The sequence below is a fragment of the Xiphophorus hellerii genome, chromosome 20, assembly GCF_003331165.1.
Source record: "Xiphophorus hellerii strain 12219 chromosome 20, Xiphophorus_hellerii-4.1, whole genome shotgun sequence".
Taxonomy (NCBI): domain Eukaryota; kingdom Metazoa; phylum Chordata; class Actinopteri; order Cyprinodontiformes; family Poeciliidae; genus Xiphophorus; species Xiphophorus hellerii.
In genome coordinates, this window is record NC_045691.1 from 29141910 (window position 1) to 29169546 (window position 27637).

At 40.7% G+C, this 27637-nt stretch overlaps 4 protein-coding genes across 10 annotated transcripts in view; 2 read left to right on the plus strand and 2 right to left on the minus strand.

The window, feature by feature from the left end:
* The window catches only part of frmd4ba (FERM domain containing 4Ba), a 56272-nt gene extending 51873 nt beyond the window's left edge, over positions 1-4399 (plus strand). For 2 of the 7 annotated variants that reach the window (XM_032548719.1, XM_032548712.1), the window contains exons 21-23: positions 426-1195; positions 1433-1565; positions 1846-2477. In XM_032548719.1, the coding sequence (XP_032404610.1) occupies positions 426-1195; positions 1433-1565; positions 1846-2080 (1138 nt within the window). In that variant the 3' untranslated portion in view covers positions 2081-2477. Of the gene's footprint in view, positions 1-425; positions 1196-1432; positions 1566-1845 lie in introns of all 7 variants that reach the window. The other 5 variants (XM_032548714.1, XM_032548715.1, XM_032548718.1 and 2 more) reach the window with 5 other exon arrangements.
* A 2775-nt stretch (positions 4400-7174) lies between these two features.
* arl6ip5a (ADP-ribosylation factor-like 6 interacting protein 5a) lies at positions 7175-11991 on the minus strand. Its single transcript, XM_032548720.1, has 3 exons — positions 11743-11991; positions 10373-10590; positions 7175-8101 (listed from the first exon to the last, which is right to left on the minus strand). Exons 1-3 carry the CDS (start codon positions 11919-11921, stop codon positions 7926-7928), a joined length of 573 nt encoding a protein of 190 aa, XP_032404611.1. The 5' UTR covers positions 11922-11991; the 3' UTR covers positions 7175-7925.
* A 1494-nt stretch (positions 11992-13485) lies between these two features.
* LOC116711054 (PRA1 family protein 3-like) lies at positions 13486-17581 on the minus strand. Its single transcript, XM_032550427.1, has 3 exons — positions 17390-17581; positions 15434-15648; positions 13486-14865 (listed from the first exon to the last, which is right to left on the minus strand). Exons 1-3 carry the CDS (start codon positions 17536-17538, stop codon positions 14747-14749), a joined length of 483 nt encoding a protein of 160 aa, XP_032406318.1. The 5' UTR covers positions 17539-17581; the 3' UTR covers positions 13486-14746.
* Positions 17582-17654: 73 nt separating this feature from the next.
* trnt1 (tRNA nucleotidyl transferase, CCA-adding, 1) lies at positions 17655-27238 on the plus strand. Its single transcript, XM_032550425.1, has 8 exons — positions 17655-17741; positions 17969-18092; positions 20034-20227; positions 23826-23964; positions 24051-24177; positions 24270-24463; positions 25130-25383; positions 26198-27238. Exons 2-8 carry the CDS (start codon positions 17969-17971, stop codon positions 26441-26443), a joined length of 1278 nt encoding a protein of 425 aa, XP_032406316.1. The 5' UTR covers positions 17655-17741; the 3' UTR covers positions 26444-27238.
* Positions 27239-27637: the final 399 nt, after the last annotated feature.

Here is a 27637-nt window from a genome sequence, read left to right on the forward strand (position 1 = left end):
AGAAAATTGGTTAAAAAATAAATCAAGAAATCTAAAAAGAATAATGTTTTAAAAATTTGGAATTGGGGGAAAAAAAGTTTGGTAAAGAAATATCAGAATTCTTTTTTATTTTTCTTCCATACTCATTCAATTAATCTAAAACTTAAAACCTGCTGTGATGTTTGATCTCTAAACACACCAGGCAACCACAAAAAGTTTTCAGTTCAAATAAATTACAAGCTAAAGTTTTGAAGCAATGTTGATTTTCTGTTGGATTCAAAACTACTTCCACTGTCGAAGATGCCTTATTTATACATTTTTTTCTGTCATGTGTCATAGTTCTTAAAAAAAAAAAAATCTTCATCATCTGTACATGATTTGAGGTTTTCTTTTGTTTTGTTTCATCTTTCTCTAGAACATTAAATCAGTTTTGATTGACTTTGCAGATCGGAGGACGCCGCTCAGCATTTCCACCAGAGAAGTGGGAGTTTGGAGTCTCTGTCTCAGCTCATGATGGAGACCAAACCGCCCGTACCGTGCATCACCGTCTCCGCCGCTCGCCGCTGCAACAGCACCGAGGTCATTGACGACGGCTCGTCGCACACCAGCCAATCCAGCGTGGAGTACAGCGCGCCCGGCAACCACACCCAACGGCGGCGGACGCGCGGTCGCCACAGAAACGACCTGTACGCCAACACCGGCAGCATGCCCAACCTTGCGCAGTCGGACACCCGTTTCTACGCCTACCAGCCTCAAGGGCGACCCAACACCACGGCGTATTACGTTACCGGCTACCCCAACCACCTGGAGCCGGAGCCTTACACCAACAGAGTTTACATGTACGAGGACGAGCTGGAGGGTCACTACAACGTCAACCCCTCCTACCACCACTACCACCACGCGCAGCAGGGTTACTACGGCCACGACGTCCACCCGCAGTACGGCTCGGACATTACGGACGGCCTTCCGCACAACGTCTACGCCACAATACGGCCGCCCAGGAACCGGCAGGCGCCCCGTGGCACCGAGCAGGTCAGCAGGAGCATCCCGAAGGCCCTGGTGGTGGAGCACCTGAAGGGCTGGTACCAACGCAACGCGCCGCAGAAACAGGGAACGCATCACTGCGACTACAACAGAGGCTCACAGCACAGCCTGAGCTACCAGACCATGCCGGCGCCTTATCCTCACAACCACAGGAACATGTACTACTCCTCAGGTTGGTGTGCCGCGCTGCACGCAGGAGAGTTATGGCCACTGAACAAAAAAGAGAATTCAGATTTTAATCTCAAAATTCTGACTTTTTTCCTCAGAAGATAAATGTCAGAATTCGGAGAAAAAGTCAGAATTATTTTTATTTTTTTTCAGTTGCCCTTATCCTCTACCACAGCACCGCGTTGTCTCTCAGCTTCAGGTTTTGCCTGTTCACCCGTTAATCTGTACCATTTCTCTCCAGTGTCATCAGCCTCCTCCTCCAGCGGGAACTGGCACATGAGTAATCGTGGAATGTCAGATTACGACGTGCCCATGCATGAGTCGTTCTCCTGCTCATACAGCACAGCTCCCTACGGCCACCCGACCCACAGCAGGTAAGGAGAAGGAGAGAGAAAAAAAAAAACTTAGCTTCAGCTTTCCTGCTTATCCAATAAGCCACTCCCTGATCCTCCTCATCCCTGAGGCTAAGTATTTCTGGTTAATTTGCTAACGAATTTGAAAAGTGCTGTTGTATTTTACCCACAAAGCAACAATATGTAAATATTCTCTTTTGATTCTCCTGTAACTGATGACTGTTGTCCGTGAAGCGTGCGGCTGTTTGCTCTGTGACAGAGCGTTTCAGTGGGATTACAGGATTACCATGCTCTCTCATAGATCTGCCACCTCCCAGCTTTTTAGAGGCTCTTGGTTCAGTCCTGACGGCCAGAGGCGTTTTTTCCCCTCTAGTCCTTCCTCCTCCTCCACCAGCCCCCCTTCCGATCCCTCCTTCCCCTCTTCTCCATACTCCCCCGGCTGTCGGGTCAGACAGGTGGTCCCTGGCCCCGTGCAGCAGCAGCTCTCCAGGGGCCACAGGCTCAGTAAGGTGCCTTTTGCAGAAGGTAGCTCATAGTAAGTAATCTGGCCCGAGTCTCCTCTGTTGCTGTGTCCCCACGGTTTATATTTCATTTCATTTTTGCCTGTTGATGTTCTTGAGCAAACTTTGCATTTTTCAGATGTTTACTCCATGTTTGTCATGTATAATAAGGTTCCTGCATGGCTTATTAAAAATATGCCCGTCATACCAGATGGCATATTTTCATCCGGCGGCGGCCAATCTTCAGCCGTTTTTTTGTTTTTTTCTGTTTGCTCTCGTCTGCATCTTGCTGTCTTGCACACACAGACGCTCCCTGCCAACGTTCTGTCATTCAACCGTGACCTTTGCCCTCCTTTCCCCCCGACCCCCTCCCTCTCACGCACAGATGCCTCCCAGAAACTAGGATGCCGGCCCCTGCGGGGCCTTTAGGGAGGTTTGCCAGTGCCACTGAACGGGAAAATTTACCCCAATAATTTTCAGTCTCAGCAGATGAGAAAGGGTGAGAAAGAAAAAGAATTACGGTGGCGGTGATGTGTGGTTTCAGTCGTGCAGCAGGGACTAAAGGAGCGCTCCAAATCACTTCCAAAGACTTCTTCTGATTGGTTCAAGCCGGGTGTTTTTGTGGTGGCGGGAGAGCACCTGTGTGGCAGAGGGTGACCTCTGAACCTTGTGGCATTTAAATCTGTGCATGTTTGTCTGTGCATCTTTTAATGTAATGTGTTGTGATATTTGACTAATTTAAAACAGACTTTAGGATTAACAAACCCAGAATGAGGGATGCACCGATCAGAGATACTTCCTGTGACTGATTTTAACTTTAACGACTCTGACTGGCTGATAACCAATCCCAGTTTATGTTTAAGGTGTATAAGAAGTAAAATATGTTTTTCTTTTCTCTGAATAAATTAAAGTTTGCATTTACTGTTTTATATAAAAACAATTCCACAGTAATGTCCTCCAGGTTAATCTATTAATCTATTGTTCTTCTTTAACTTTACTCTCAGTCACCTCCCTGATACTGAAATAGCTGAGTGTTCGTTCTTCTTCCACAACTTCCTCGCCGGAATGTCTTTTTTTTTTTTTTTTCACTAACACCTGTTAGCATTTAGGCCTGGTGTCTTCACAAACCAGCCAATCAGGGTCAGTCGAGGGTAAAAAAAAAAAATCAACCGATTCCAGTCATCGGCCGATTTTTCTGTGCATCTCTATCCAAAAATATGCAACCTGTATTGATTTTTATTTGTGATCTCACCAAACGTGTCCGAATGTTTTTTTGTGTGCGTGTTTCTTCCAGATCCACCGTGGATGTGAGTCACATGGACTCCCAAATGAACAACCAGACACACGGCATGGAGCCAGAAGAGCAGATTTTCTGGCACGAAGGCTCCAAACCAGGAACTATAGTCTAGTTCTGCAGGATTCCTTCGTGTTGACGAGCCGTCATTGTGCCTTAGACTGCACTTACTAGTTTTGGTTTTGTTTTTTTTTTGTTTGTCTAAAATGGACTTGAAGAATGAAGGAACTTAATGGAACTAGCCGAATGAAGTGCTGAGTTTCAGTTTTCTGCTGAATGCTTTTTGCAAACCGATGAAAGGGTTCTCTCTCTCACTGGAGCCAACTGGAACGTCAGGGTGTTAGCGATGGTTGTCGCCTGTGCACTGAAACCGAACCTGCTGCAGACTGAACGCTTCAGGCAGAGGGCGATTTCAGACTAAACTTTGACAGTGTTTGCCTTCAGAGATGCCACCTTCACACAGACTCACACCGTCTCTGCTAAAAAAAAAAAAAAAAGGAACCTGAGCGAAGACGAACAACTTCAACAACTGACCTGGTTTTTTTTGTTTTGTTATTGAACACTGGAACCATGAAGGAGGAGCCAAACATCAACATGAAGGATTGAACTCATTAAAATGAGTTATAAAAAAACAATATTTTACACAGTTTATAACCCCAATGATTCAAACAACCAGCCCACTTCCTTTAGTCTTTCAATTGATCACCGAAAAAAAAAATATGTGAGCCAAATCTTTATTTGTAGCACCATGTGAGTATTACAGGTCACCAGTTTGAGATTACTGCCACTTCCTGTTTTGTGTTTGTTACTTGGTTTATTTGATCCATGCTGGAAATCATGGGCCGGTGCTCGTCCGTTCTCTCTAGAGAATGGACCTGTATGTAAGTGTTGTTATTGTAAATACACTGGTTCTCTCCTTGTTTTTTTTTTAAAATGCATTTTTTTTATATATTTTGGGGGGGAAAGCACATGTAATATATAGTGAACGATAATTGTTAAGCTGGTTCTTAGTTATTTGTATAATTGTGCGTTTGTTTGCAATAAAAAAAAAAAGTATTTGAGCCAGTGCTTTTGTCACTTTGAGGGGACTTTTAGTTCCAGAAGGTAATCTGGATGATAATCCAAGACTTCAAACTGAAGTGTTTTCAAAGACGATCACCAATTTTATTTAATAATATGTAGTAATATGTGTACGAAAGCACCTAATCTGTCTTTTTTTTTTTCACATTACAAAATTCAAAGTCCAACCTCAAAATTCACTGCATTTTCTTGGAATTTTACAGAAAGACGAGTAGTACATAATTGTGAAATCGAAGGGAAATAATTTAAGACTTTTTACATCTAACAATCTAAAAAGTGTGGCACAGTTCCACCTTTCTCCGCATTTATGACCATGTCTCTACCAGCTCTTGTGCCCATTCTTTGCAAAAGGGATGATTTTCAAGACTTGATCGTAATTTTCAATTGGAATTTGACTAGGCCATTGTAACAAATGACGATCTGTTAATTTAAACTCAGGCTGTATGTTTAGGACTGCTGTCCTCGAACCTCTGCAGCCTTTTCACACGTTTTCCACAGGTTTCCTAACCAGACGTAGAAGAAACTCCGTCACACAGAATGATGCCGCAGTCACCGTGTTTCACCATGGAGATGGTGTGTTCATGGTGATGCACAGCGTTGCTTTTTGTATTTATTTACCCCCTATACGTCTTGTAAATTTTAAATGGAACTTCCTGTCTCATTTCAAGTGTCTTAAGATATTTGCTCTAAAAACTGGACTCAAAATGCTTGGTAAGACTTTCTGTTTGTGCAGTGAGCTTTGAATAGTGTCAGTCTATCACATAAAGACATTAAAGTTTGATTTCAACGTGGCTAAATCTGGAGAGAGAAAAAAAAGTGCAATACGTTTGCAAAGCAATGCAAGTATGGCGGAACGAGTTGATTTTTAAACACCCTGAGATCTGCTGCTCAGCTGTTTTCTCACTGTTGTGCTTAGTTGTCAAGCTGGTTTTGTCCGTCCCTAAGCTGTAAACCAACCAAACCCGTATTTAAAAGCCGTCACACCCTCTTCGGTCTATAACCTCTCCTGTCATCCCTGCGAATGACAAACGGCGGAGTTTACAGCTTCAGAACCCTCCCTGTAAGAGGAGCCTGCTGCCCCACACATGTCGTCCATTTAATCCCCATGAACAACAATGTGCTGCTACAAGCATTCTCCTCCTTTCCCTCCCTTGTTTCCTTCCTTCCTTCCTCACATTTTCCTGCCAGCTAACTCTCGGTAACAAGCTCGTGAGCCAGCTCAGAGGAGGTCTCGCGCCTCCACAACCGCAGGGACAAGAGGGGCGCTCGCGCCCTCTCGTCCAGCTGTCTGCCTCCCAGCAGCTGCAGCCAGACGCTACCGCTGACGTTTCACTACTGAAACAAAGCACCGCTGCTGTACTTACCCTTCATTATCAGGCCAGAAGGAAACTCCGCTAATGTGGAGTAAGGCTCGGTGTGAGCCGCAGTAATGTAGGTTCAGACAGACATGTCTCCACCACACGACGAATGAAGCGAAGAGCTGGCATCAAAAGTCTGATGGTGTTCTCTGTGTCTGTTGTTAAGCAGGTTTAAGGACTACGAAGAAAATGACTAAACTTTGCTGCTCCGTTACCTTTAGGAAGCAATTTAGGCCCTAATCTTCTAACCTTATGGTTAAATGTTTGAGTCAACCTTATAACCGACAGTTTGCTATTAAAATGCTCTTCAGCAGATATTTGCTCATAAACACAAAAAGGGGGCGGATATTTCACCCAAGCTAGCCCGATGAGCTACGTTAGCTTTCTTGAAATTTCACATGTAGACTCACTAGAAACGACAAAAAAAAAGATCTTCAAACCACAATTTAAAAGTGAAATCCTCGTTGCTAAACATGGCAGTGGCAGCATCAGCCTGTGGGAGTGTTCTTATTTCTGCAGGAAAGACTGTCAAGAGTCGATGAGAAAATACACGGAGTTAAAACTGGACAAAAATCTGCTAAAAACTATGGAAAAAAAACAAACTTTAGCTTGCGGCAGAGATTCACTTTCCAGTAGAATCCAATGACTTTTAGATCAAAGCAAATTCTTGTTAGAATGGTCTAGACAAAGTCCTGACCTCAATCAAATGGAGAATCTTGACTAACACTTAAAAATAACTGTGCTCAAAGAACTATTTTGCAAAAAAAAAAACAACACTGTCCCTTTAAACCGCTTTAAAACACATTGAAGCTGATCAGAATGTGAACAAGTTGAATACCTTTGCGAGGCATTACATGTAGCAACCTTTGGAGCTTCACTTACCCTACTGTAGGGAACAGTATGAATATCAGAATACAGATTTTGCAGGGGAGGGTGGGGGGCTTCTTTCTCTCTGCTGAGTCGACAATGATACACACCTGTTGACTGAGCAGCGGGCGACACACACACACACACACACACATTTGGCTGCTGCTCCGGGAAAAGAAAGGGCCTCCACTGTGCCCTCTGAGACATGACTTTACTTGATTCTGTTGCCAGTGGTGCTTGTGTTTACTCCAAGTTTCCCCAATATGGATGATGGGATGAGGCAGCAGGGGACGTAAATCACAGCTGTAGCCCAGAGGGAGCGATCGGGGAGGGAGCGGCCATTAAACTCAACAGAAACACTGGAGATATAGAAACAAGCCTGTGTGTGTTTTTTTTTTTGTTTTTTTTATTTTACACACAAAGGTGTTAAAAAGAAAACCCAGAATAATCTTTGAAAAACAAACTTTTAAAAGATTTTTTTTTTTTTTTTAAATTAGCCGTCAGAAAAAAAAAAAATTGCCATCAGAAGGCCATGATTCCACAGGTTTATTTCTTTATTATTATTTTTTTCCACAAGTGTATTCTTGTTATCTGGACGGAGCAACGTCAAAGTATCTGATCTGAGTTCAGGGCCTTATTGACAGCAGATGAATCCACTCCGTCAGAATATAATCTATAATCTGCTCCACGGTCATTGATTAGCATGTCAGATAAATGTAGCGTTAGCTCATCCATCACCCACGAGGCACCGTCAAGATTAAAGAGGTCAGGAGAATTCCTTTCAAGTTTTCCCTTTCAAATATTGACAAAGTGATCAGACTGAAGTCAAAGCAGGGCTCGCTCTTTTTGCACGATTCTCTTGGTTTTGCAGCCTGCTGGTTCCAGTCCGACTCCGGGCCGACGTAAACCAGCTCCACTCGAAAATGTGAAGAGCTTTCCGCCTCCGTCAACTCGAAGCGCTCACGTCATCTTGGCAGCGACGCGTGTTGAGCGAGCACTTTTCAGCCTCGGTTGAAGCTGCTTTCACAACTTCGCTCGAGTGCAAACGGAGACTGATTAAACACAGATTTCGTAAACAAGAGGCTTCGCAGCTTGCAACGGGACACATTTTGCATAGCCGGCGCGAGGGGTGGGGAGGGACGGGGAGCGAGAGAAGCACCCCTGACAAGTTCTGACCGGAGTGTCACGAGATACCCTGAGGAGGAGACGACGTTTGTTGGTCTGCAGTCTTTCGTTTATCGGCAACATGCCAGACAATAAAGAAACCTAAAAGTTGTGGCAGCTACTCCTTCATTTTTCCCTCCAGAAAAGTCTGAATCTTCTGGAGGTTTTCCTCCTGCTGTCCCAGAGCCTCGAGCAAAAGGCCCATCGGAGTCCTCTTCAGCCCCGCGCCTTCCATCTTGTTCTCCACCTTGTTCTTCACGTTGCGCAGGCGAAACGAAGCGTGTGCGACTATCACTGCAGAGCAGACAGGAGTAAATAAATCACATTTTAAAATTTGACATTTGGCAAAAACAAACTCGTAAATAAACCCAGAGTATGATCTGATTCAGGGAGAATTGAGGCTATGTTTACACGAGACTGCTGCCTGTAAACTGCTGGTATTTGTCGGATGTTGAGCAGGGAAAAGACGAGACGCCTTCAGTCAGCTGTAGTTGCCATGCCACGTCACTAAACATCGCTATGATTTTAGTGTGTCGAAACAACCCTTCACTTTGACCTCAGACTCCCATGAATAAAGTGCTAGTGTAAGTTGGGTTAAACTGAAAAGGTTGGAAACACAACAAAGCACGTCACTATCCGCCATTGATTTAGTTGTTATCTGCCCGGACATGCGAAGAATAAACCCCGCAGCTGCCCGATCTGCGCATGTGCGCCCGAGTGTTGCAAAAAAAGTTTTACTCCAGGCCAGTGTTTCTCAACCTTTCTTGGGCCAGCGACCCCCCTTTCCATTATCCAGGTCCCTTACCGGCCCCCCATCAAAGAAATTGTAGGCTACTTTGCACTGAATATTATTTTAGTGTTAATATTCCTATCACTATTGCTGATGTTTTGATTTTTATAGTTGTTTCTGTATTTATTATCAAAAATAATCTCCCAGAGAACAAAACAGCAACGTGAATAGAAATTACCTTTACAGGCAAAAACGCAACGAATGGACGTTCAAGTTAAAAAGTGGAAAAAATATTCTTGTTTCTGTGCAATTTTCTGATGTTAGTTGCTAAATCCTGCACAAAATGACCAGATATAAGATGCACAACAATACCAGTTTAAACTTTGATCTATTTGCAAAAAGACAGAGCTCTGCAACATTAAAACATGGATAGAACTGCAACTATATCAATCATAACTCTTCTTCTCTTCAGTGTTTCTGTCAGTTTCTGGTGGCAGCTCTGTGCTGCCTTCAAGAGAATAGGACATCAGAGTATCATCCATAAGATTTCACCCACTTGGCATTTACTGTGCAAACCAAAGCTTTCAGTGGAAAAGCAAAAGTTCCAGATCCTTTCAATGCCATACAAATATGAGACAGAAACATGGATTATATCTTTATATAGATCTGACTATTGATTTCTAGATTAATAGTTTTACTGGACAGAAATTACAACAAACAAAGCTGGTTCTTAGTAAAATCCTAATGAGTCAAATTGAAAGTGTCATGGAGTCATCAGCCTCATTACATTAACTCTGTCACAAAATAATATTGAAGAAATATATAGTATATCGCATCTAATCAAAAACATAAATAAGTGATAAATTCCTTATTGTTGTCGTCTGTAAAATATATTTCTACTTAGAGCTAGATGTCCCAACATACTCATGGCACTTCAACAATATTATTTTACCTTTTATCTGAAAACAGTATCTGTTTGTTCTTGTCATACAGTCCTCTGTATTAACTATTGCTCAAAAGGTCTTGCCATACAAGCTTATTCCACTGTATTTAATTTAGTTTCTTAGTTTATTCTTGCATTTTGTTCTTCATTCATTTCCATTTAGTTTTCTTTGATTAGTATTATCCTCTCTTGGTTTATTGTTATGTCCTCTTTAGTTTCTTTCCTGTTGCTAGTTTTATTTTATCGTTTATTGACGTTCACCACCAGTAATCTTCACTCATCATGCTTTTCACCTGGGGCCTCGTGCATAAGGCGTGGGTGCGCACAAAAAATGTGTGGCACCATATTTGACGCACAAGTTGACATATATAAAAATTTACAGCTAACAGAAACACTGAAGAGAAGGAGAGCTGCCATCCATACAGTTGCAGCCATGCATGTTTTAATGTTACACAATACAGTTTTAGCAGGTTCGTCAAAGTCTAAACTGGTGTTGTTGTGCATTTAAGAAGTAAAGTTTACCTCCGAGCAAAAGAGCCCCAAAGTAATCCCAGCGCCCCCCCTTTTGTAAAAAATTTCCGCCAGCGCCCCCTGCCGTCCTCTGAACGCCCTCCGGGGGGCGCTACCGCCCCTGTTGAGAAACGCAAGTCTAGGCACAGCGGTGGCGCAGGGATAGAGCGTGCGACCCATACATCCTCGACAAGGGTTCAAGTCCCGCCCCGTTGACTTTTGCCGCCTCTGACAGCCTGACCACTGTCAAATAAAGTCCACTAGAAACAAACCTTAAAAAAATAAAATAATAAAAAGTTTCGACTTTGTGTAATCCAGACCACTTTTAAATGATATAACAATTCATAATCCAGTGTTGCATAAAGATTATCCATCAACTTACAAGTGAGAGGTAAAGTGATTGCTGTCATAAACGTCATGACGCTGCCGAGCAGAGAAATCAGAACGTAGCTGGCCACCATGACGACGATCACGAACGCCGTGGGGTTCTGCCTCTTGAAGTTCTTGATCACGGCTCGGTTCTCTCCGGCCCAGACGGAGCCGAGGAAGACGGCCGACACCACGACCATGGCTGTGAGCATCCCCATAGGGTTGAGGAACCTGCAGGACCACAGCAGGGCGACACAAGGCAGGTTAAAGGCGGCGGTGATGCCCTCCGGAGAGTCACGGAGCAAGTTATGGTGTATCCACTGTCTCCCTCTGGTGGTTAGATGTTTGAATTACAAAAACAACATTATCCCCGCACGTTATGACTTTTTCTGTGGACAATATCAAACTACAAAGCGTCAAAACTCACCTAAATAAACTGAAATCTGATTACATTCTGTGTTATTTAGACCAAGAAGCATCAAACCCGATGTTTTTCATGATTTTAATATGTTATTGTTTAAACGTAAACGATGAAACTGATCCACATTTATCCTCAGACAATAAGCTAACACTCAGACAAAATAAAGAAAATAAAAATAAAAGTATGTGAAAACCTCGCTCGAATGTAAATAGTACTTTTCGTACTATAGTACTGATTAAAAATAACCAACAGGTTTGATTATAAACGTTTTCTGACAGCATAACCATGACATCACATGGTTTACTCAAACTAGTAACCAAAAAAATAAGAATAAAAAAAGTGTCAAAGTTCAGATTTGCTGATATGGAAACTATGAGTCAAGATGAAGCCACTGAAGCAATTTTCCACACCTGGATTTGGACTCTAATCAAACAAGCAAATCCAGCTGGTTTGTCATCAGCATGGCATTTTCATTGGCTGAAGAAGCAAAACACGTGACCCACGTTTCACGACAAAAACCCAGGTTTGCAAACTTGTTATGATGGGTAGATAGTACAACAAGCTTTAACTCGGACAAATTAACAACCAGTGACACACACGGGATGTTTGACGCCATCAGATAAGATTGTTAGGTCAATTCCTCAACTAGCTACAGACATCTGGGCATGCCCAGACTGGTTCAGTCTGTTCCTGGATTTCACGCTACACCAAAGCCTCTGTGTCAATTATCTGTAAATGTCAAGCATATGACCAGTTCCCAAATTGATCAACTTTTAACCTGCAGTATTTTTTTTATTCATTTTGTTCTCAAACAGCAGCAGAGTTGATTTCCTGCCTTTGCTTCTGCGGATCTTTTTAGAAGTAGGTTAAATCCTTCTTTATGCCAACAAGGCGAGCAGACTGAGTGAATACAACAAAAAAAACACAGACTAAAAAACTTTTTACTGTATGGCATTTCTTACCCGACAATGCAGAAAACAGCAATGGCGAGCACCAGGTAATTAGACTGATAATAAAGCAGGTTGCTGACAACTCGGTTGTTCCATCTTGCCATGTCTCCAAAATCCGGTTTAGCGAACCTTTCCGAGCCGGGGAAGAAGTCATCCCACGACCTCAGCGGTGCTAGCTCTACTTTAGCCATTAGAGTCCAGTGGGTTCTTTTCCTCTGACAGCTCAGCTCAGCGGCACCAAGACGAAAAACAAACAGCTGAAACGTCAAGATCAATCTCGCGAGAGCGAGTTTGCCAGCTCATGACGTGGCTTTGAAAACCTCCCGCTATTGGACGAGAAGCGCACGTGTTTTTGCCATAAACTAAACAAGAGGCGCGTGAGCTCTGTAGTAAACCCACTAATTATGTTTCCAAAGTGTTTGTAGTGTCCGGTTCTAAGTTGTTATTTCTGTCGGATTTTTTTATTTTTGTTAAAAACACAGGAGCAAGCGCCGTATTAGTTTCGACTTCCCACGTCAGCGCATCCGCCATATTGTGAGTGTCAAGTTATCGTTGGAAAGTATTAGAAACGGGGTTTTCTGTGGAAAAGAAACTAAAGTATATGTTTAAATAAGTTTCAATTACCGTTTGAATATGAATGTCTGCAAATTAAAGTAAGACGTCCTAATATGAACGACTTGAAATTTACCATCAACTCACAGAGAGATCTGAAAATTAAACTGTATAGGTCATTCCATGATTGGAGAAATAATCCCTTTATTTAATAATTTTCTAGCATGTATTTAAGAATAAACTTTTAAATAAGTACTAAATACCAGAAAAATCTGGGGGGGTTTTTGTTCCTTCATAGTCAGAAGTAGACATACATTTCCTTAGTATTTGGTAATGTTTCTGTTAGTAACATTTAAACTGTATGTATTGGGTGAAACATTTTGGTTATCCTTCCACAGTCTTTTCATAATGGCTTACTGGAATTATGGTCCATTCCTCCTGAGAAAATACCTTTAAAATTATTCCCAAAAATGTTTTTAAAGATGTTAATTAAGCAGCTTAAAACTCATGACATCATTATCTGGACCTTTTCAGATCTTTGACGGTGATAAAAAAAAATTTCTATATTTAAGTCTCATTATACACCACTATGAAACAGCAAAGACATTTAAGATGGCTCCTAATAATGCAATAGTGAATGGATGACTCCTGGAACCTAAAGTGTAAGAGAAGCAAAGAATGGTCTGTTCTGTGTTTGCAAATGTGGACCAAGCTAGTTAGACTTCTAAAAAAGAAGATAAATGCTATGAATTATCACTTATTCTTTGGGCTACACTTTTTTTCCACCATTATTCTCCAAGCGGATTCTTGTTATCTGCAGTTTCAAATGGAATGGAATAGAAAAAAACCCCATCAGAACAAGTATATAGTCCAAGTTTAGAGTTTTATTGACTGCAGATTAACCCACTCTGTCAAAAGAACCTCCACACAGCTCTATAATCTACTGCAAGGTCACTGATTAAAATTTTGAATGAGTGGAAGGGGAAGTACATTTACACCATCCATCACCCAGGAGACACGACTCAGATAAAACACAGGAGAGTCAGGAGAACTCCTGATAGGCATCATGGCTTTCCTTTTCCACTTTTCCAGATGGCAGACACTAGCAATAAAGTATGTTGTGTAAACTTCAATCTCTATTGAAAGGAACTTTAAGTGCAAACCGGTGGAACCAACGATTCAATGAGACGAACTGAATGCAGATTTGTATTTTTATGTTCTTTATTTATGAAGCATACCGTTTTACGGCCACAGGAACATGTTAAAGCAGATCTTGGAGAGAGAAAAACAAGAAAGGATCTTGTTCATTTTCTTAGAAATAGCTCCATCCCTATCACCTTTACAGCATATTAAAGGACACTGTTGAGTTTTCTATTAGTAAAATTAGTTTAAAAAAAAGCATCAAAACCAAAGAACACAGCAGGAAAAGTCGAGGTCTGGTCAAATGCTCTTGATGCAAACAAGAAGGTGCTTTGGTCAAATGAGACCAAAAGTAAACATTTCGGCCAGCATACAAGAGAATATGTGTTACAATCAAAACAGTAACTCTGAATGCGCCATGATGAAATATGGTTATGGGAATATTATGCTGGCACAAAGTCCAAACCTAAAGCCAACTGATAATCTGGAAGTCTCCATCCAATCTGGTTGAATTTAAGATATTTGGAAAATTATGTGCAAAACTTTTCATCTCTATATACCTAAAGCTGACAGAGACACACCTTAAAAGATTTGAGGTTGATTTAGGAAGTGTGGTGAGCAATTCTTCCGTTAAACCTTTCAAGATCACGTGTCATTATTTCTTCTAGTGGCACTTCACCTCGCAAAGACTTGAAACTCAATATCAAAACTTGATCATTTTAGAACGTGTGAATGGAATTCAGCCAATTTGCCAACAAATCTTCACATTTAAACAAGAAAGTCTTTGAAAAAGGCAGAGGGATCAAAGAGGTAAACCAAAATATCATCTGCATAAAGTGAGGCATTTTAGTGTTCTCTGTTGATTCTGTTGCTATTGATAGAATTTAAAAAGAATATGTGTAAGACATCATATCAAGCCTTTACTTCATGAATAAATCTTAATTTGGTATTTTCTAAAAGTGTTTCAAAAGAATTGCAACACATTGTAATGTCAAGACTGGCTAGCCTTCCTTGTATTTCTTTTATTCATTAAATTACTCACGAAAAGCACCGACATGAATAGATTAATGTAAATTTCTTAACCAAGAAGCCTGTAGCTCTGGTGCACACAACGGATTTAGTGCAGGACAGAGAGAAGCTCCTCCTCACAGCCGTGGAAAACATTCATTAGCAAAGATGCAGTTTGTCAGTTACAATCGGCTCCTTAATATCAAGAGAGAAACTTTACAAAGGTTAATAAGCACAGAGAAAGCATTTTTGTTTTGTGTGGGGGAAAAAAGTGCGTTTTTCAATCATTCCGTCTCCTTTAGTTGTTCGTTTCCATTTATTTCCCGCGAGCCCTTAATAAAAAGCCCATCGGTGTCCCCTTCAGCTCCCGAGCTTCTTTAATGCACGCCACCTCATTCACATTGCGGTTGCAAAGGGAAGCATGTGAAACAGTCACTGCAGTGCAGAAGGAAAGGCAAATGCTAATGCTTGCAATTTAGCAAAAATATAATTCAGTGAGCACTTATAATCAATTTAAACCTGGTCTAAATCAAGATACTCTATGTAACTTTTGTAATTTATTTATTTATTTATTTTAACATATTTGTTGAAACAGATAATCTAAGAAAAAATTTAGTTCGTCTACCTTCTCCCAGTGCTAACTAAAAACAACCAATCAGAGCCAGGAGGCATATCGCAATTTTTTTGCCATGCTGCTCATCCATTAGCCATTAGCACATTTAGCAGTGAGTACATGAGTTGATAGACAGCACTAAGTCACGCCTCCTGGCTCTGACTGGTTGTTTTTGGAGGTGATTGTTTTCAGATTATCTGTCTCATCATATATTGTCACCACATGGTGACAGTTTTAACAAACATGTAAAAAAAAAAAACCTTTATAAAAGTTACATATTTCAGCTTTATGTGTAAATTTAAAACATATTTTACAAAGCATAAATCCTTACATTTTGCTTTTTATGTTATTTATTTATTTAGTGAGACAAAGACAACACAGTGAACTTACCGGCCAGGGATATAGCGGTTGCTGACAAAAATGTCCCGACACCCACAAACGCTTTAGCCACAAAGTGAACGACTATAATGTCGATTATCAGAAACGTGAAGGGACTCCTTCTCTTCAAGCCGACAATAGGTGGCAGTTCTCCGACATAAGCTGAGAGCAGAAAAACGGCCAACATTACGGCGGCGCCGGTGCCCACTCCCACCGGGTCCTTGAACCTGCGGGACAACACGGAGGCACGTGAGCGAAGTTTAAAAATGCCGCGGCGTTCATGAAGCCTCAGTGTTTTGTTCCTATGTAAGCACTTGCTCCACTCTAGATGATTTATCTACAGCACAGGTGTCAAACTCCAGTCCTCAAGGGCCGCAGTCCTGCAACTTTTAGCTGTTCCTCTGCTGCACCACACCTGAATAGAATAATTAGGTCATTAAGGCTCTGGAGAACTGATCTACACAAGGTGGAGGTAATTAAGCCATTTCATTCCAGTGTTTTGTACCTGTGGCACGTCTAAAAACTGCAGGACAGCGGCCCTTGAGGCCTGGAGTTTGAGACCCCTGATCTACAGCAACATGTCTCCTATGGTGCGCCTGGGAAACAGTATCGCTCGAACATTTTCACATTTTGTCACATAACCATGACAAACACAACAATCTCCAGCCATCTTCTAGTCACATCCGTATTTCTGTCCCCTGCTGAGGAAAAAGCATCCTCACAGCAAGACACGCTGTTTTTCCGAAGTCATGAGAAAATTACGAAAACTCATCAAATATTCAGTCTATTTAAGAAACAAAGTTCACATATCTATGTCTAATCTTTTCAGTCTCGCCTTTATGTAGAGCAAAAATGTAAAAGTACCACACCATGAAAGTTGCAACTGATACGCTTTGTTTAAGTGGTTCCTGCTAAGTCAGTGATTGAATGCCATCAACTTGGTCTCCTTCGATATAATTATTTTTTTTTTTTTACCAATTAAATTATAAACCGAACTTGACTGCATTGTTTTACAACTTGGATTATTTTTTAGGCCGCACTAAGACATTTGTAGTGGGCTGACAGCGGATAAATGAACCGAGTTGAATTGTAAACAGTTTTGTTTTTCTTTTTCTTCCCCCATGTCCTGTCCAAGCAGTGTAACAAGCAGAACTGTGTCTGAGTGCCAAAAAGGAGCTGCACAGTTTTACTTTCACAAGTGGAGCATTATGTTTCCCGCGCTTCACTTAATATAAAAATATTTAAAAAAGGAAAAAAATATTTTAGCAGAATTTACTTTGCGTTTATTTTTAGTAGTCTTTCTGATTGTACAGGCATGCGCTTTCATATTATAGCGTAAGACTTTGGAAACTTTATTTAGAATGTTACTCTACTGACAGTCTTTTTTTTTTTTTTTTTTTTTACTTTTTAGAAGGTCATGGCCATGTGTTCATAAAACCTTTAGAAAGTTTAGAACTTATTTATTAAGTCTTCAAATCTAAAAAAAAAAAAAATAAAAAAAAAATAAAAATTTTAACAGTAGCATCAATACTTTATAGGCCCATTGAATGTACTTAATACTTTTCATATTTTTCTATGTAAACATTTTCAAGGACCACAGTTACCTGGTTCTTTGTGTTGGAATAAGGACCCAAAAAGACAAAAGTGACAAAATGCAAAAGCTTTCCAGCGGTGTGAATACAATTTTGTTTGTTGTTACTAGACCACAGACCAGTTCTTCAAGTTTAAGGACTTCATTGGAACTAAGTAATGACCTCTCTTTCTGGTTCAATTTGTTTCCTCGTTTTACTTTGTCCATCAAAACTAGCTGTGAAAAAACATCCCAGTATTATTTATTTAATTATTTATTTAATAGAAAAAGTAGGTTCAATTCTGCTTTGCAAACGACAGGATAACAAACTTTATTAATATATATATATTTTTTAAAATTACAAACAATAAAACGATGCAGTGTACGACATTTCTTACCCTGCAATGATGTAAACAGCAGTACTGAGTAGCAGATAATTAGTCTGGTAATAAAGTAGGTTGCTGATTAGTCTGTCGTGAAAGTCGGTGCTGTCAGTCGGTGTTTTCCAGCCGGGGAAGAAGTCTCCCCATTGCCTGAACGGCGGCATCCTGGAGCTTATTTCTCTGACAGATAGCACAGACAAGCAGCGCTGGAAACTTTAAAAGATGACAAATCTCGCGAGAGACGTTATAAACCCCGCCTTACGTGACCGAAAAACTCTCACGCCATTGGTCGGTGAGCGCACGTTTTCTAAAACTCTTCCGGCATCGCTTCGTGAGGAGACCAGAGATGACAGAAAGATAATTTTCGGTGAAAACTGTGTTGTTGGTTTATAAAGTGTGCCGGTTTTTTTCTGTTTTCCATAAGCGGCTGATGCTGACATGTTCTGACAGTGTGCCCGGTGCTTCGAGACCGTTATTTATACCGCAGTGAACTGTCCTCCAATCACATGTTAGCCAGCTAGCTCCTCATTTACTGCAAGCGAACCCAAACTGAGCGACCTGACTTGTTCTCTCTCTCTCTCTCTCTCTGTGTAGATGTGGAGCAGATTTTTCAGACCTGCTGTGATCAGTCATAGTGTATGGAGGAGTCTGTTCACCATGCGGCTGAAGACTAGCGAGTTCAAGTCTCTCTTCACTGATGGGCTGAATGGAATAGCAGGTGAATACACACGACTTGATAGGGAAAAAACTCAGAGTGGATTCAGTTCAATTCACAAGTCTGGCAAAGATTTGATGCGATATTATGTGCTTATCTAACACCATCATTTACATATTTATCAATTTACAGAAGTTTAATATTTTTTCAACAAAAATATTAAACTTCTGTTTAATATTTTGACTACTTGACCCCTATGTTAATTCTGGTCAGGGGCCGTATAGGGGGGGAAGTTATGATCATTCTAAGGGCCCCTGACCAACAGGGGGCCCTCCAAAATTTATGTATTTATTTTTTGTTCATAGAAATAAAATAAAAAACTTGGGGCCCTGTCAGTTACAAAATTAATCATATTGTGTTTTCAAAGATTGTTTGTAGCAGTAAAAATGTAATGTTCCCACTCCCAGAACAAAAAACACACATCCATATTTGCCCTGAATCCCCCTGGATCTGCATGAAATGGTTCGTTCCTTCTTGGCGCACTTGACGGTGACGATGTTCAGCAGCAGTCAGTGGAAGACAAGAACGACTGTGGCAGTTACGATACTAAGAAAAAATATAAAATCTCCACCATTAGCACATTTAGCAGCGAGTGAATGAGGTTGATTGACAACACTAAGACCCTCCTCCTGGTTCTGATTGGTTGTTTTGGCCAGAGTGTTGCACTACTTTAGCTAGCAATAGCAGCTCAGGGAGGAGGTGGAGGAGATTGATTGTTTTCACAGATCATCTGACATGATGGCAACTTTAACAAAGATGGAGAAAACATATTTTTATTAAAGTTATATACTGCAGCTTGAATAAAATTTAACTACATAGCATTTTTTGAGACGTCTGGATTGCTTCATGTGTATTTTGCACGTTGCCTATGACTGTTGCTCGTGGGGAGAGACATTTCAGTAATCTAAAACTAATAGAAAAAATTTAAGCAACCTACTTGCATACTATATGTGGACTGTTGGATGTTAAATTCATGAGCAGTAAATATTGTGCTCGTATCAGTATTGAACCAAAGAAAGCAAGGCAGTAGCAAGCCTTTAAAATTGTGACGCTTTTTATGGGTTCAATTGACTCAAGAAATTGTAACAGCAGCTGCGGGGGGCATTTAAATTTTTTTGTCAGGGGGCCCAAGATTCCTGGTGGCACCCCTGATTCTGGAATCAGGCATTTAGATTTAAATAAGCATTTTTTTCAAAATGAATAAAAATAGATCACCTGAAGGCCTGTCACGATAATAAATGTTGCTGGACAATAAATTGTTCCAGAAATTATTGCGATAAATAATAATATTGTCATTTTGAAACATTTTTCAAAAAGTATATTAATAATGATGCAAGTTCACCCTCTGATGTAAACATTCACCCTTTTTTCTGTCTCAAAAATAATTTGTAACCACTAGTCTTGAGAAGTCAGCTGTTTAGTCTACTTATGTAAAGATTTTGGTATAAATAAAGCTAAAACTCAGGACACTTTATCGAGGGTTGTAAGATATTTTGTGACTTTGTCGTCCACTGACCTCAAGCTTTGTGATTTAGTAAAAACAAAAATACTGCTGTGCGCTTTATATTTCATAATAGGTTCAAAACAGGTCTGTAGTCTAACCTGTTGTGCAAGTAGTTTGTTTTTAAAATGTGGGGGGAAAAAAAGACATGGAACAGATTTTTATTTTAGTTTATTGTAATTTGGAAAGGAATGCTCTAAACTTTTCATTTATATTCAAGAGTGCCAACTATTGTGCAGCTAAGCAAGTCTGCATATTGTTCAGTGTTTTTCAACAAAATTAGATTTGAATATTGAAGTTGTTTTGTGACCTTTATAAGATCTGACAATGTTGATTATACAAAATAATAAATAAAAAAATCGGTATCGGCCAAAATCGGAATCGGTGCATCGCTACTATTTGAGAATCTGACTTGTAAATAACTCAGAATCTCGTTTCTCCAGAGCTGTTTGAGAAGCACCAGTACGAGCTGCGGATCGCTGGCGGCGCTGTGCGGGATCTGCTGTCCGGGAAACGGCCTGAAGACGTGGACTTTGCCACCACAGCCACTCCGGAGGAGATGAAGCGCATGTTTCAAGATGCTGGAATCAGGTTGATCAACAATAAAGGAGAGAAGCACGGCACCATTACCGCACGGGTAAGAAGCTGAATCTTTTTAATGGCAACAAATACAAAAAAATATGCTTTTTAGTGATTATTTGAAAAGCTGTCTTCATATCAGCTCTTTTTCTTTAACCTAAAGTGTTAGATTAAGTATCATAGTCCATCCATTTCATCCCTTTTTTAACACCCTTGTCCCTGTGGGGTCGGGAGGTGCTGGTTCCTATCTCCAGCTAACACTCTGGGAAAGAGGCGGCGTCACCTGGACAGGTCACCAGTCTGTTACAGGGCAACACAGAGACAGACGGGACAAACAACCATGCACACACACTCACACCTAGGGAGAATTTAGAGAGACCAGTTTACCTGACAGTCATGATTTTGGACTGACTCTATGCAGAAAGAATCGAACCCAGGACCTTCTTGCTGCAAGGCAGCAGTTCTACCAATTGCGCCTCTGCGCAGCCCTGTATCATAGTACCTTTAAGTATCATATTCTTGATACTTAAAGGTAAATAGATGAAAGTTTGTTAAAGCGATATTTCCGTAACTAAACCGTCATCTGGCATAAAAGAGAACTTGTTACCAAAGCTGGATTCTAATGAAATCCCTCTGCTACCGGAGCTGCGTGCATCAGTTTCGCTTCTGTCTCCAGAGGTAGACGGCTGAATAATTACTGTTTGTTTGGGCAGGAGATCAAAAAAGCTGGAAGTGTCTGCAGATGAGAGGATCAGCAGGAATGTTGCACTGCCAGATGTCGTTGGACCAAAGATATCAGGCTGTGAAACAGTTTTCTTCAACTTATTGGACATTGACTTCTTGTCTCCTGTTTCTTTAAAAATGAATGCACAATCTATTTTATCATTTAGCGCTACAAAACCCCCCAAGCATCCATAATCCGTGGTTCTGTGTAGGTTGTTGAAGATGAGTGTTTTTGAGGAATAAAACTCTTTTCAGCTTCATTACATAGCTATGAAAATAAGAGTTGTAGTTGTTAGCTTGTGCACTTTGCCTCAAGCTTTAGTTTTAAGGAAAGCCAAAAGTAGGGTGAAGAAAAATGCACTTAATGAATTGTTTTACGAACACGTGGCCATGAATGATTAAATAACCAGTTTGATGAATCGAAATTGTAACCATGTGAGCTGTTGGCCCAGCCTCACAACCTGTCTGATCAGTCAAAAAATACTTTATAGTAGTAGTTTAAAGGGATATTTATTACAGTGGTTCTGTTAGAATTAATTTAGTTCTCCCCAGATTACAGTTATGCCCCAAATTATTCGTATTACTGTCCCATGGCAACCAACAAGTTTGATTCTGAAAGGAAATGAAAAGTTTTCCTTCTTTTGTTTATAACCTTAAGTGGTGGGCACCGCTAGCTAAAACGTTAGTTGCGCTATCACTAAAGCAATACTCATAGACATTAGTTTAGAAGCTTTTGCTAAAGCACCAACTTTAATAATAATTATAATAATTTACCAGTTGTATAATCTTCTTAGATATTTATGTTTAAATATTGTTATTCAAAGTCTGTATTTTATTTTATTCCTGTATGCTTCTTGTTTGAAGTTATTTGTTCACCCAGTTCAAAATAAGAGCAAGAACATAAACATCAAACTACTTCAAGAATTAATAACAGTTGGTGACTAAAACTTCAGACATGAACTGAAAGCATAAAAAACAGCCAAGTTAGTGCAAAGCACTAAATATTAGAGCTTTGCTAATATTAGCTAAAGCGCTAAACTAAAAGTTAGCTTTGCTGTTAGCGCACTAGCGGAAGTATTTCCACCACTGGAAACTTAAATCTCCCAGTGGTATGAATCATCTGGGGCAAAGCTAAAGCTTGTCCTGGAAGTTGAAGCTAACGGCTAGCCTGAGACTTTGCATTTGTTCAAACTGTTACACAAACCAGAGTCGCTTCATGTTCTGTACTCTGCACAGTTCCCACAGGAGGAAAATCATGGGTTACCATCTTCTACCTCCATCTCCTGTGTAAATAGTCATGTACTTCTGTATGAATAACCATCTAATATAAACTGGAGATGCAGTCAAGGTTCATTAAGGGGATGTTTGAATTAAACATATTTGAGATTGAAGTTGTTTAAATGAGATCAACATCCACTTTGGTCTTGGTCCCTCCTAAGCTAACTGTTAGCGCCAGCCTGCCCGATCAACTGTTCTGGATTCATACTGATAAACCTGTTAACATCTTTAAGCTGCAACTTTAGAAGGTTACAAAAGTCAAATCAAGTACAAATAACTAATTATTATTTTTTAAACTAAATTCTTCTCTGTTATTTTATTGTTTATTCAGCCCAAACTATATCAGGCCAATAACAATAAAGGTCTGGCTTTACATGAGGTTTAATGAACGTCCTATTAAAGATGTTAAACATCCTGGGAAGCAACTCTACTCTCTCTCTCTTTCTCTTTTCTTTTTTTTAAAAAAAAAAAGCTGACTCCAGATAAAGTCAAGGGAAGAAATGAGAAGATGTACTGGTGGAGTAAAACCTGGGAGTAATCAGCAGTTGGATCATTGCTGATGCAGCTTCATTTCTTCCACTGCCGTTTATGACGGTTGGTTTCATCTCACCTTTCAGCTGCAGGCAGCGTCGAGGCTGAGCCGAGGCTCTCAGAGATATTGAGCGGCAGCATTGAAGCCTATAACAGAGTGTGTGTGCTGCCTCGCATTCCTTATGAAAGTTGATTCTTCTCCTCGTCCAATCCAAACGTCAGATTAACGAATCACATGGAGCATCAGTTTCAGGTTATGGGACAGCTGAAGTGAATGCAATCAGGGTCTAGCGAACGAAGTGAACTAATGCTTACTTTATAGTCCAGCTTTGAGCTCACTGAAAAGTTTGTTGCAACATAAAATAAAATCCGGATATGATGAGATTTGAAAATGAGTTTTGTTTGCTGCGGCCTGGTGATGGGATGGATAGTGAAAAAAGAAAGGGCTTCTAACAGCGACGGCCTTCTGGGGTGCACTGACCGCAGCTTCTGAAGAGAAGGCTGTTTGGACCCAAGAGTTGGTGGGATTGTGATGTGAGGCGCTTCACTAGCTGCGTTTTTATTAAAACTGTGTGCAAATCTTCTGCTAGTTGGGGATGTGACGCTGGCAATATTCTGCTTAGGTCGAAAAAGCACAATTTTGCAATTGCTGTGTTTTCATAGAGGAAGAAATTCAATTTAAAATACACGTGAATAAACGCTTGTTCATGCTGTAAATCATTAAAAATCTTGGCAGCGACCGATGTAAACAGCTACATGAGATATATTTATAATTCAGCCACTAGTGCTCTTCATCTGTCGGCCAAGAGAGGAGATGTCGACGTCTTATTCAGCCGTTGGAGCAACAAGCCCCTTATACTTGGGAGCGGTTACATATGAGGCATTTTGGGGAAATTGGAGTCAATGTTTGGGATTCAAGACGTTCCATTGACACACAACGTTTTATGAACTCTGCGATGCCATGAGAGCATAAGCTTTTGAAATGCTTATGCTACAATAAGAGCATAATTAAGTATTATCTCAATACTTAATGTATTGAGATAATATTATCTGAGACCTAGTTAGTTTTTTTTTTTCATTTAATTATTGAAATAAATAAAGTTTTTAACCTTTGTCCTCCTCAGTTGCACAATGAGAACTTTGAGGTGACCACTCTGCGAGTGGACGTTGAGACGGATGGCCGGCATGCGGAGGTGGAGTTCACCACCGACTGGCAGAAAGACGCCGAGCGCAGAGACCTCACTATCAACTCTATGTTTCTGGGTAACTCCACTGCCGAACGAAAAGGAACTTCGTTGATGAACAGTGATCACGTTTTAATCCCAAGCGGTCCACTATGCGTCTGGCAGGGCTCGACGGAACGCTATACGACTATTTCAAAGGCTACGAAGACCTCCAGAACCACAAAGTCCGGTTCGTCGGCAGCGCTGAGCAGAGGATAAAAGAAGATTACCTGAGAATACTGAGGTATTTCAGGTAGGCAGCCTCACTTGTGGAAACCGGAAGTGGTGTGCGGTTATTTCTAAACAAGTGGTTCAGTTGGTCACAGTGTTGTTGTTTTGCCCCAGGTTTTACGGCAGGGTGGCTTTAAAGGCCGACGAGCACGAGCCCGAGACTCTGACTGCCATCAGGGAAAACGGCCGAGGGCTGGCAGCCATATCAGGAGAAAGAATCTGGGTGGAGTTAAAGAAGATGGTGGTGGGGAACCATGCTGCTCATCTGCTGGAGCTCCTCTACGACCTGGACTTAGCTCAGTACATCGGTGAGAAACGTTGGACTTTAGAAAATACTAACATAAGAGCAGATTTTGATTCAGGCATTTTTAAAATATATGAAATCTGAGCTAAAATAGTTTATTCAATCTAAAGCACATGAACACAAATAACAATAGTTGTTACAATCAACACTCCGAGTGCGATCAATGAGATTCAAAATGAAGCGAAATAGAAACAATTCATAAATGTTGCACAAATCGAAAAGATGTAGGCTGAAGCTGTTCAGCTGAAACATGCCTAAAGAATGGAGCCAGGGAGTAAATGAGTTTCATTTTAAATTAAACTTTTGGATTTTTAGGTCTCTTTTTTTATTTATTTATTTTTATTAATTTATTTTTTTATTATTTATGACTTCACTTTAAAACAGGGACCCAAGGTGGGTCCTCGAGGGCCGGCATCCTGCACATTTTAGTTCTCTCTCTGGCAGTAATTATATTTTCAGCATGTCAATGTTCTTCTTAGGCCTTCTAACGAGCCATCATTGGATCCAGGTGCGTTAAACCAGGGAGAGAACTAAACCCTGCAGGATGCCGGGGCCCTCGAGGACCCACTTTGGGCACCACTGCTTTCAAACCTTCACAGAAATGCGTCGAATTCTCCTCCTCGAGTTTCTGTTCATTCCAGTTCTGCTCGTCTCCCCGCTACACCCCAAGGTTTGCCTCCAGATGGCGGCGTTGACGAGGTGAAGCGCGTATGGGGGAACGCCAGCGCCCACTCTCCCAAACCCATGACGGTCCTGGCGGCCCTGTTCCACGGCCCGGACGACGTGGACAGGACGGACCTGCGGCTGAAGGTGTCCAGGGAGGAGAAGACGCTGGCTCTGTTCCTGGTCAAGCACAGGCGGACGCTCCGCAAGAGCGACGAAGAGCCAGACGACCTCAGACCTTTCACAGACTTTATTATTGATGTAAGTCTGCAGGAACAAGCTGATGATTATTTGTGCCTGCGTACCAAACCAATTTTAAGGTTGCATCCCCATTTTCTTGTAAATTTTCGACCAATTTTCATGTGTGGATGATTGCAGCCTTTTAGTGCCTTCGAAGGTTGATTCTGTGAATCAGGCTCTAAAAACGCTAGCTTGTAAAGCATATTTAAAGTACATTTAGTCCAATCTTTTCTTTCTTCTGCTGAGTGGCAGGGTTTAACTGCCAGAGCTAGAAAATAAATTCAGAAGCAGTTCCTCGTCCGTACGAGAAACTTTCTCATTATAAGATTCAAAACTCCCTGGCACAAATATTGGCACTCCTATCATTACCTTTTAAAATAAAGGGAAGTGAAGCAGCTTAGTTTTTTAAACTCTTCTTTTTATTTTTTAAGTTGATCAAAGTTTGTAGAAAATTTGTGACAGCTGTGATTTTAAATCTGTCAGAACATATTTGTCAAATTAAAGACGATTTGATATCAACCAAAAGATGAATATTGGATTATAGCGACTCGCGTCTAAAATCCCTGATAAAAGCACATCAATAGAACCATTCCGCTCCAGAATTTAGTCCGATCCAGCAGCGCCACACACAGACGCATTGGTTAGTTGATTAATTTGTACTCAAAGCTGCGATATCGGTATTGCATCAGAAATGGAAAAAGTTGTATTGGGATTGGTAAATTGTTTATTGCCAGGTGAAAGGTCAGATCTGCTTTCACAAGTTTGAACCATTTGAATCTGTTTTTTATATGTTCATCGTAAATAAGTCATATCTGTAATATCTCGCACTACCCAGAGCCGGGAGCCGGACTCTCAGAGCAAAGTGTGTGAGCTGCTGAAGTATCAAGGTGAGGAGAAGCTGCTGGCGGAGCTCCAGAGGTGGTCGGTGCCTCGCTTCCCCGTCAGCGGCCACGATCTGAGGAAGATGGGCGTCGCATCGGGGAAGGAAATTGGCACCAACCTGCAGGAGCTCCGTGACATCTGGAAGAAAAGTCGATACCAGATGGATAAAGACGAACTGCTGAGTCATGTGAAGCTTTGAATAAAACAGCAACTGGTTGCCATGGTGGTTTAAATAGCCGCGCTCAAGTGTTGTTTAAGGTGTTCTCTTTATTTTAGACAAAGGGGGAAAAAAACTCAAAGGGTTTTTGTGTTTAACTGCACTGCAGCCAGATACTGTATGGTTAGAGTAGCTGCAGCATGTTGTGAATAAGGACACTACAAAAGGAAGACGTGTGTATGCACTTTTCATTTTCATTTCGATTCAAATCTGCAGAGGCAGCACTTTGGACAGGTATATTTGGCTTTGCAGCTGTCTGCTTTGAAGTTTTTCTTTAAAAAAAAAAAAAGGCTGATGCTTAAACCCTTATTTTACCACCTGTGTGTGAAGACAAAGCGTAGCTGCACGGATTTTTGCCGGTGGAATAAAATGCTTCGTCCAGTGCCTTATACAAGTATTCACACCCTTTGAAATTTTTAATATTTTGTCATGTTGGAACCACAAACTCCAGTTGATCTGTATATGATTTCATGTTATAGGCTGACAAAATAATGTTGGATTGTTTTAGAGTGGAAGGAAACTCCACTCTGCTGCTTCTAGTTTTCAAAATTATTTAGCTAGAAATCAACATGTAAATGCTGTACTCTTGCTGATTATTAAAATAAGGATGTTATTATAAGAATAACCCAAAAGTTTCTGATTTTTAGTTTTGTTTGCCAGTATGTTTCCACCACCACTTGTGTGATTTATCATTTTGGCCAATAATGTAAATAGTGTGAATCGAGGCCTGTTGAAAGTCAATCTAACAGGCAAAAAAAAAAAAAAAAATGTATTGCCGCTTAAAATCAATAAATCCTTCTCAAATACTTAATACTGAAATATGGATGGGGTGATGATTGTAATTTGAGATTTATTCACAACAGGATTAATTTATGGACAGGGTGTCCATTCTTAAAAATTTAAAATAAGACTTGAAAATAAATTGGATTCATTTAAAAAAAGAGGACTGAAGATGCGTCTTGAGCATTTGATTTTATCGTTTGTCTATTTCCAAAAAGTGATACTTTTAAATGTTTTCTGTCTTGCCTTTCCATTTTCTCTCCACCTTCTTTGGTTGGAAACAACTCCTGCGTTCTGTGAGGTCGCTCCTCCCTCCTGCCCAGATGAGATATAAAACCATCTGCTCTCCGCTCTCCGCTCCCCAGTTCACTTGAACCAGCTTCCTAGTTATTGAAA